At 30.5% G+C, this 11,339-nt stretch overlaps 1 protein-coding gene across 10 annotated transcripts in view; it reads left to right on the top strand.

Moving 5' to 3' along the window:
• The window catches only part of LOC138315816 (calmodulin-binding transcription activator 2-like), a 91,750-nt gene extending 81,674 nt beyond the window's left edge, over positions 1-10,076 (top strand). For 8 of the 10 annotated variants that reach the window (XM_069257100.1, XM_069257132.1, XM_069257154.1 and 5 more), the window contains one exon: positions 958-10,076. In XM_069257100.1, the coding sequence (XP_069113201.1) occupies positions 958-1,020 (63 nt within the window). In that variant the 3' untranslated portion in view covers positions 1,021-10,076. The remainder of the gene's footprint in view (positions 1-957) is intronic. The other 2 variants (XR_011207538.1, XR_011207540.1) reach the window with 2 other exon arrangements.
• The last annotated feature ends 1,263 nt before the right edge of the window (positions 10,077-11,339 follow it).

Genomic DNA, 11,339 nt, shown 5'->3' on the forward strand with positions numbered 1-11,339 from the left:
GTAACACTACAGCTATGATCCTGAATAAATGATATTGTTTTCAATGGCAGCCATAGCTAATCTTTGAAATTTTTTCCAAACTTCTCTGATTCAGCCACGCCATAGATCTCAAAGAGCATCAAGAATGAAAACCTTGAAAAGCTTTGAAATGGCAGTCTTGACTGTCAAATATTTGTGGCGTGTTTGCACAAGCACCATTTTTCTTGGCAAGCTAATTAACACCTGTTCCACTTCTTCCAAAATTCTAAGGTCAGCCGGTTGGCACTTCAGTTAAACATCACAAGCTTTTCCTTGCAATCACTAATGAGATTTCCTCCAAATTTTAATCTGTATAATATCTATAGCTAGTTGTACACCTTTTTGGGATCAAGCATCCAAGATGACTGCCACCAACATTTAATTCGCAGATCTGATCACTTAAATACCTGATAATTTATGTACCACAACACTTGTTTTAATGTACTGTTATTTAATCAGTAGTAAGACAGACATGATGGTTACTTGTTTGAATTTCGTCTGCCTGGCATAAATATCGCCTTCCAATCTCATAGATTGGACAAAGGCATGTTGGGTTATACTATTTGACCGTGGAGTGAAGGAGTGACGACGTCAAATCGAACGTTAGACTGATGACCTTGACCCACTTATGAGAAATGATCGTTGCCTAAATTTCAGAGTCACTTTTCTTAAACCTAGTTTATGTTTAAATAGAAAAAAATAAAATTTAAAAAAAACATGCCACTCTTTCAACTTATTGAACAGAAGTTGATAAAACGTGTTTCTAGCTAAACGTCTACTGTAATTTACTCAGAGGTAATGTTATGAATGTTAAAAGGTATGAAATAATTTCTTCTGTTAAAAGAAATAATAAAGTGATCAGTTACATGGATAACTATATTGTTTACCTATAAGTTTTCATTTGACGGTCATTTATATCTGCTTTCTTTATTTGTATAGCTCCAACCCCGAGGAAAACAGCACAGTCTCCGACAGCACTCCGCCGGAGGCATCCGACACTGAGAAAAGTACATACCATCACGAGGGCACCCAGGATGCAGAATGACAGAAATAGTTCTTCATCTGGAGGCTTCAACACCTATGTTAATAATAGAATGGTCCAATAACACATGACATTTCATTATGACAAAAAGTTGTGATTTGTATAACATCATTTTGTATTCATTACAGTTAACTTATAACATTACAATTAAAATTATCTTACATTGATTTTATACGACATAATAAGAGGTATCATATACTTATGGCTTTTAAGGAAAAACTAAAATTGGAACGGCACCTTTAGAGGAAAGTAATCCAAATTTCACGTTTAAAGACACCTACATTAGAGCCATTTCTTTGTCAGGGGAGACAACTGGCATTACCCAGGCAAGAGTCTTAGATAGCTATAAGTAGTGGATAGATTTATAATGGTAAACTTATGAATTTTCACATCTATGGCATATACATATATAAATTCAACAAAATTGCATTGTTGGTTGTGAACACAAAGAGCAAAGAGGTATGGTATTTTTTGATTGAGGAGTCTGAAATGAGGGAGAGGGTACATACAAAAACTCAAATATGGAGCATTTTTATATGGTATGGTTCATGGATAGCTGATTTCATATTAACAGATGTGTTACTTTTAATATATGATACTAAAACAATTAAATCTGTTCTGTGTAGCTCTTACTAACAACATGTATACCGATACATGGTTGGTACTAATTGCAGATTCTAGTTTTAAGAAATAAAAAATTCACCTAAATGCAGGACTTCAGGACTTTCATGATGAAAAAATATTGCAAGAGAATTGGTACAATTTAGCAAATTAACTATGTTAATTAAGAACAAGAAAACTTAGGGTATGTTTTGTAGCGTATTGATAGTTGTAATAGAATACTTTAGGTACTCTTGTCAAAGTTGGTTTGGGTATTTATCGTCTAACCTGTCTAGTCTAAGATCATGCACATGCTGCATGACATTTAAATGATTTCACTCGTATCAATAAATATAAAGTGTTAACTTCAATGGAATACTTTAATAATTAGAAGCTAATTATAGTCCCAATGTCTTGGGGTTAATTAGATGTATAGATGAGATGTGACAGATGATTTGTCATATGGAACTGTATGGTACTGTTAGTCATTCTCTTTAATTATCCACTTTTTCTGAATCTTCTGCACATTTTTCTACACTTTTTGATAAATTCTCTTCATGACTACAATTGTGTAAATATAAGTGTGCATGCATTTAAAACCTTGCATTTAAATATGCTCCATCGCCGACAGAGCATAAACATAATTCAACAATTTTACAATAATTGATGTTTTATGGCGTATTTATATGTCTAATTAACACAAAAAAATAAATGAAATAATTTATTTTGCTTTTGGTGCACACGCAATCTGGAACTTCATACCATATAAGACATAGTGACACGGATTTTTTTTCCGGGATGCAATTAATTATTTTCAATATTTTTACCTTAAAGTAAAATTAGAAGCTCAAACTTTTCAATGGTGGTAATGGTGGAAAATAAGTAACTTTTGTAATTGATGAAAATTACTTAGTCGTATGCTACTGTTTTTGATAGAGAAAAAATACCATTTGTCAGCGGTGGAGCATCTTTAATGAAATAATTTAAGATTTTTTAAAACTTATTATCAGGTTGTTTTAATGTACATTCTATAGGAGATTATTTTTATTTTAAAACAAGTTCATATTCAAAAGATGAAAGGAAAGTTTACTTAAATCCAATACCTCAATACGTCTTATCTCAAACTGAATTTAATATATACCCCAATAGTGACAAGGTCAAAGTCTTTAGTTTGCAATAGCATATGACTTGATTCTGAAATTTCTTCTTTGATTGGTTTTAAGGTTTCCTACCTAGAAAACAAGGTTACACAAAGATCCTATATTGCATGCTAATGTATCTTTAAATTAAATCATTTGATAGTAAATGGACGATATGCTGGTACATGGTACCCATGTATAGGAAACAATAACAACAAATTATATTTACCCAATGTTACTGTATTAACCCTTACTGAGTTTTATACATATCAAATCAATGTCTACAAATGGCTAATATTTAAACAATTCGATGAATTGATAAGACATTATTGATCAATTATGTCAAGCATCAATGACCAACATCTTGATGCTCTTTCTGAGCTGTGCCAGACATAAGTGTCCATCTGTCTGTACAGTATCTTTTCCAATATATGTATTAATGCATCGTTATTAAACACTTGCCAACGAGGCAATATAGATTGCCATGTAGTAACCAATTACAGGTTAATTTGACCTACATTTTGACCTGTGACCTGCCTAGGTTGATATCTATTAACTAGAATTTTATCTTGGTTTCACCTTCATGTGTTATTAAAACAGTTTTAAAGTGTCACTTTCATGTCGTTCTATAATCCATAATTTAGTCAATGAACAATTCACTTGTCACATTTTGAATTTTGACACACAGTTTCACATCTGATGCCAAACTGGAATTATTTTGAATATTTGGGCTAATTAAGATTATATTCATTTCGATGCAGATCTCAAATACTGTTTTGTTTGCCATTGTGCTTTCTTTAAAATTTGAAGAGAAATAAAAATAAAACTTAGTGTGTAAGCAAAGGTAAAAAATACCTGTAGGTTGTTGATTTAAGAATTGATAATTATATTCATTTCCATTGTCCACTAACTTATTTTTTTATGATGTTACTTTTCATTGTCTGAATGACAGTTTATGAATGTTGCCCAAGATAATATGATGTGGTAACCTTTCTGTTACTTTGATGTGGAGGCAGGTTTGTACACATTTCTAGTCTCTAAACTCTGGATTGATAACTAATGAAAACACATTGGACTCTTCCAGTATGAATGAATAAATGGCTAAATAAAGCCTAGTATAAAGCAGTACACATTCTTATTGTTAAAGCTAAAGTTCTTTATGTACTAGCAGTATAACTTGTTTAATTCTTTTTTTATCCTGCATAGAAAGTTTAATTATAAATGAAAATGATTGCCTTGTCCTTGCCAAGCCTAAAAAGTTATGTCAACATTTCCTAACCTTTTACTCATCATAAAAAAAATGTCAATATAGCTGTAGTTCAATTAACACTTTTAGCATTAGCAATTATACTAATCAATGGTAGATAGCAATTTTAAATCACCAAATTTCACCATTTGCTAGAAATATGCTAGAAAAAATGTATTATGTAGTTTTAGACTTTGTGATGACACCAATTATGCACATTGGAAATTAAACTATAAACGTATAATTAAAATGATACTTGATGGGGGTCTCAGAGATTTATTAAGATTTGGCTTTAAATGCAATATTTAATGAGGAAAACAAATTAAGAACAATAGACTAGTTTTTTATTCAATTTCATGAAGCAACGATTCAACTCTGAACATTTAAACATTTCTACTAGTTTTCCATGGCATATATAAATGATTAATGGCAGGGTTTTCTTTTTATTTTGTGTTTAGCAAATGAACAAAATACTAACAAAATGTGGTATTTGATTTCTTTATAAATTGTTACTGTAACCTGTTGATGTTTGTATCTATAGCGAACAAAGATTTGTGGATAATTTATCTCGGAAATCAAGATGTGATGGGATTTAATATAATAATTGATTAAGATTTAGATATTAAGTACATGTATTTGAAATGATATAAATGTATTGTTATTAAAATTCAATTTTTAATTTATGGATAATGTTTAATTGGCTATGAGCTAAGAAGGACTACAATGGTTTGCCTAGAAATTACACTGGTGTTGCTTACAATCTGAGTAGAGTGTTAATTCACTCTGAGTAGGTATTTATTCACTATATGACGTAGGTATTTATTCACTATATGACGTAGGAACTTTGGTAACCATGGTATGAGTACCACATTGTTACTTCGTAAATCAGATTTACATTTCCAACAATTTTATGTTGTGACTTTCTCAAATCAATATTATTTTGCAGTACAAATTATGAATAAAATCCTTCACTCTAACAACATTTCAAAAGTACAAAAGTCCTGTTATAGTCAAGGTTTCTGTTAATGGTAAATATCACCCATATAAAAATATCTGCTAACCAATTATATATTGAAATATTATTTCTGTGATAACTGTTTATATATGCATGATAACGAGATGGTTAAATATAAATAGTAATATATACACTTTATCTAGGAGTCACATTTACCATATAACTATGAAGGTTTATGTACCTGGTAGATGCTGCTTATGCTCTTATGGAGAAGATGGTGGTATACTTTAGTTTTATTTACTCAACAAAGCTTTAGATTAAAAAATTGATAAAAAAAAAACTTTTAAGTTGTTTACCCATATCTTAATTAATTTTCCTATTTGCATGTAATGTTCATGCAGAAAATATTAAAAAAAAAAAAAATATATGAACCATTTATTCTCCTAAATATGAAAGGAATAGTTAGTCAATTTCTTAAGTATTATTTTTGTTGTTTAATCAAAATTCAGTGTTTAGTATATGGAATGAAAAAATGTAAAGTTACCATATAAAATTAAATTCGTTTGTGAAGGTATAACTCTAGGTTATGTTAAAGTTTTCCCTTGTTAACAATTTGTGTTCTAGATATTTCCCCCAAATTTTCCTTCCTGTGGTTTATCAATAACATTCAGGTAATTTATGATTTACAAACTATAGACTTGTTATGTATGAAAATAGAACAAGCTTTCGTTAATTTGGAACATGACAAAATATTGAATTATGTTGTTACCCATGTAAATATTCCTTATAACATTGTTATGATGTTGATATGATATACATTATATGTAAAGTGTTTACCAAAATATTCTTGGTTGAGCCCCTGTTTGTTTTGTTACTGTTTTCAGTTAAATCGTTACATTCCCCCTGTTAATGTTTGCTCATTTCTATTGTATCCCATGTTCATTATATATGAATGTCTCTTTTTATTTCCCAGTTTTCCTGGGAGGAGATGAACCTATTCTGATAATTGACAACAAAAAATGCAAATTTGTGTTTCTTAGTGGAATTGTAAATATTTAGCAGTATGGATAACAGTTTATCTTTTCGAAAAACAAAATTTGGTCCTGGTGATGTCTAGTTGTTCAGGTACCAACATAGCACATTATATTGTCAACTATAAATTTGTAATAATTATTGATCAAATTCATGGATTATTTTGATAACAATTCAAGGCTTGCAGGCAACAAAAATGTTTTATAAATAAGGATTGAGTTTTTTTTAATCTGTTCGCATCAATAATGACATTGTTTTCCAAAATAGATCTCTATTTGAAATTCATTTTTGGCATCGTTGTTGCTCATGTCTTTTAGAACAAATCAGTCGAAAATTTAAACAAAAGCTCAATAAATGATGTTCACATGAAATTGGTGCAAGTGATTACACTAAGAAAAAGATGTGGACATGGTTAAAAATATCTCCCTAGTGATAATGATATTTCCTCACAGTCCAACGTGGTTTGTAGTCTTACATACTACTGTTCTTCTACCACTTTCATTATCTGTGCAATTACAAATGGTGTAATGCATTCAGCTGTGTGGCATGGAATGTTTGATTTAGCTCCCTTGCTGTGGAGCTCTTTGATAATGGTAACTTTTATTAAAGGTTAAAATACTCCATAATCATAACAGAAAAAAAATCTCACTGAATTATGATTGAAATGGTTTTGGTCAAATGATTTCACAGTGTGGTGGGATATAATGTATTAAACGATTTTGCTTGTTTCTTTTAATAACTATTGTTAAATTGCAACCGCCTAAATGCAAAAGTTTCTACACAAACATTTCATGTTATAAAGTTAAGGTGTTTCTTCTACATCCCTACAGCTTATAAGATAACAGATGTTATAAATGTGTTCTTGGTAAAATGTTGCCTTGCTTTTTGTCATTAACGACATACCTGCAGTTTCATGTTTGAAGATTTAATGGGTTTTAATATGCAGCTGTTTTTTTGATATGTTGTAATTTGTAAATAGACTCTTATTTAAATGTTCTCAAGTGTTAAATATATGTAAATCTTGTTACTAGTTAGATTATCACGGTTGTATATTTTATCTCTTTACTAAATTATTAATATTTCCTCATTGATATAACTATTAACTGTTGACATTTTATAAACTTTTCATATGAATTTGTATGAATTTTTGAATATAAAAAAAAGAAAGAAAAAATCTCCAGTATTTGGTATATAATGAATGATCTATGTCTCTTATTTCCTTCCAAATAATTGTTGTACTAGTAAAAAATGGATAGTTGGTAGAAGGTTGTTGGAAAGAATATAGTATGTTTATTCACACTTTGCTTTCAAATTGGAACATGTTTATGCACAATTTTACACATATATCAAACTTTAATAACATCCTGACAGGAAAATAGATCAACAAATATTTCTTAACACGGTTAAAGTTGATGATTGAATAATGTTTACATCGAAATAAATTGAAATGATTTTAGCTCTGCCTGGACAAAACTATTTGTGGTACATACATGTATATAATTATATTTGTGTTATCTGCCCCCTCTTGCATTCCCCTATTAATATTTGTTTGGTTGCTGAATTGCCCCATGCTTTCATGTAGGTATGAAATCTGATACAATTAAGAATAAATTATCTTAGACATATGACACACCATGATATAAAGTGTTCCTAGAAATATTAAAAAAAAATGAATTTCATTCACGATATGTGTTTGCAAAAAGTATAAAAAAATCATTTTCAAAATGTGAACATATCGGGATATTGATACCGTTATATTTCTTTCATTTGTTTTTAAAATCTTATACACGTTGATTGATCTGCATTCCTTTCAGAACTTTAATGAATTATTCTGTCTACAGTTGAAGCATTTTCCTTTGATGAAATGTGTATTTAAATGTTTAATGCCAAATTATGATAGTTAATTTAACTTGTTTCATAATTGTACACAATTTTATATGTTCTTGGAAATATTTCTGAATGCTTTAGAAACAAGTGATTATGATATTTGAATTTATTGGGAATATATTTAGCAAAAAGCTTACTGATGGTTTAACGAATAATTCTATAAAGAATAGTATATAAGTAATGTACATACAATCATGATTTCAAAACACAAATATTTTATCAACCAGATTTCACTCCTGATTTTACCACATCAAAAATGTCACGAATATAGGTTGTGTTGATAATTATTTACTGTTATTTGGTTAATTATTTTGTTTAAGATCTTGGAATTCCATTGTTCAATATTTTTTTTTCTAAACGATATATTTTTCAGTGTCTCAATATAATAATTCTTTGCTTTTGTGCATTGCTTGTGTGTTCATTTTCAGATGTTTTTGATGTCTCTAATTTCTTCTTACACTTTAAAAAAACATCACGGAGGGTTTTGGAATTAAAAAAAGTAGGAATCGCATACTTTTACTACTTATGACATATTTTGTGCTTAGAGTAATTTTCACGCCATTATTGAACTGTTTACCAGGTAGTTAAGATATAACAAATATATCTCCAGCACATTACTAGTATCTATAAATAGTCAAATCTTGATTAAATTTATTATTGTTTTCTTACCAATTTCTAATTCCTTAATATATTGTACATTTGGATAAAATTGAATGAGACAATCTTTTACATAATTTTCTTTTCTTTTTTGTATGCATTTTTCAAAAGTAATGTTGGATGTCTTTTTATGAGTTTTTATCAATGAACAGGGCACATCCTGTTACGTGACTAGAAATATAATTTTTTTTTTAGAATTTTAGCTAAATGCTGTAACAAAGCACACACAAGATCTTACACACTTACATCAATCATCTGTTACAAGGACTGCCATTATAACATGTTTGTATTTGGGGACAACATGAAACGCTAAAAAGGTAACTTTTTCTGACAGTAGATTGTACCCAAAATATCTGTTTAGATTTGTTAACCACTGGACAAAATTTGATATGAAACATTTTATTTTAAAAAATCCAAGGATGAACAAATTTATTATTTTATTACATAGAGACTAGTATAGTGCTATACTGTTTAAATCAGTTCCTTTTAGCGCTAAAATTCACAATGGAAAATTGCTGATAAAACGTTCGTTAGGTAAAATAAAAGGAAAACTATCGCACCAAAATTTCACTTTTCATTGCAAACCTTTTTGAACGTTTAAAATAATTTCAGATGGTATTTTGCTGCGTAACTTTACTAGGTATTTGTGCTAATAAATACATTGATAATGCTAAATGTTTGGAGAACATAGTATAATATTGAAATTCATCGCACACTACTGTGATATTACATTGTCCTTTCCTCTGATTTATCGAGCAGCATCCCTTTGTTATAATATTGTGTAATTACCTCCCCTAAATTTTCCTTCATTGTATCTACATTGTTATTTGTGTTGTAATTTAATTATTTCTGTTTTCTATTCTCTTCGTTACAATTTTTATACACATACAAATTTTGTTTTTACACCAGAAATATTTGAGATGAATTCTCTGAAGAATTGATTATTTAAGATTAACGTTGTTCTATTTATTGTGTTCATATTAAAATAAATTCTGCCTCTATATAAGTTATCTGCTCATGGCGGTAGGAATCGATCATAGTTTGTATCAAAATGACGCTGTTGTTTTTTTTTCTCTAAAAATATGGTGTTATATTCACAAAAGCTTGCTGTAATGGTCAGAGTACCCACCTACAAGAGCAGATAATTCAGTAATATTGACGATGACGCTTTCTGTAGAAAATCATTATTTTTCTTTAGTTTTGTTGGAAAACCCAAAATCATATCTAATGCTAGCCCAAGCGTTTTGTTACACTACTCAGATCAAATAGGTTGTTCATAACGTCATTAGAGTTAGCATTGCTTTTGATCCGAGGCTTCTTATTACCCATCAATAACGGTGGGCACGTTTAGTTGTAGCTGTTCAGGCAGACATGTTACAAACATATAGTTGAGCTAGTCGAAAGAAATAGTTTCTTTAGCACGCAAACTTTTCTTTGTTTTCAAATTCAACTATATATGTGTTGTTCAATTTCTTACAAATAAAAAATTATTGATTCAAATTTTGCTTTGTTTTGATTTCAAAATGAAATGAGTATGAGAGCTAAAATTCTCACTGTTTGGTTTTGTTCCTTGGAGATACCTTTTTCATTGTTCAAAAGGTAAGAAACTTCTAGTGGTCGAATGTTCGGTAGATAGTTAATATATCGTTATGTATCCTTGAACATGTTGATCTAGGTACTCCAAGAGACTCTGATGTACTAGGTTCTAGTTAAGTCTGTATCCATATGTACTCCAAGGGACTCTGCTGTACTAGGTTCTAGTTAAAACTGTATCCATACGTACTCCAAGGGACTCGGCTGAACTAGTTTCTAGTTAAGTGCGAATTCATGTCGACTCCGCTGTACTAGGTTCTAGTTAAGTCTGGATTCATGTTGACTCCGCTGTACTAGGTTCTTGTTGAGTTCGTATTCATGTTGATCTACGTACTCCAAGGGACTTCGCTACACTAGGTTCTAGTTAAGTCCGGATTCATGTTAATTCACGTACTCTAAGGGACTCCGCTGTACTAGGTTCCGAAGATAAATACGTGATCTATAAGTGCCGATATTCAAACTTCAGATGGCCAGTTGCAATAGGTGAAGGATACTTATTTGTGAACTAAAGATGTGCTATGGTAGTTTTTGTTGTGATCTTGTTTTCCTGGTATCCTGTACATACGACACCACGTCATTATCCATTTTGTTATTGTACCTAATAGAATATGCTCACCTTTAAAAAAATCTTTATATTCATGGGTCTGGTCGGATACACGTAAAGGGATGGTCATATCCAGCACTATAGCGTTTTCTGTGTCTTTGGAGTAGCTTACAGTTGCAGCAGGATAGTTAGTTTATTGAGTCATTATACTGCTCTGGTAAGACAACTGAATTGCTTTACCGGATAAGTCTGATGTTTGGCTTATAATAAAACGGCAGAATATTTCGGGAGTATCCCCCAGTGGATAACATCGGCTTACTTGGGCAACTCTTTCTACTTTATGTCGGTAGTGGTAACTTAAGTTTGTTTTAGGCAGTATCCGTCTGTGGCGTAGCTCTAGACATGTACAGTGGACATCATTTTGGGGAAACGTACAATTACATTTATTTTGTAGATACAATACACAGGGTGTGTAAGATATTTTGCGTAAAGTTAGAGGAAACGCAGCAGTTGAACTTATCATTGTATTTCAAATTCGAGATTGGTTTGAGGTTTGAAATAAAAAGAGTTCGCTCGCTCGCTCCCCTTTTTTTCCCCTCAGTTCCCGAAGAATAATTGATTTATTT

This window comes from Argopecten irradians, chromosome 1, assembly GCF_041381155.1.
Source record: "Argopecten irradians isolate NY chromosome 1, Ai_NY, whole genome shotgun sequence".
Classification (NCBI taxonomy): Eukaryota; Metazoa; Mollusca; class Bivalvia; order Pectinida; family Pectinidae; genus Argopecten; species Argopecten irradians.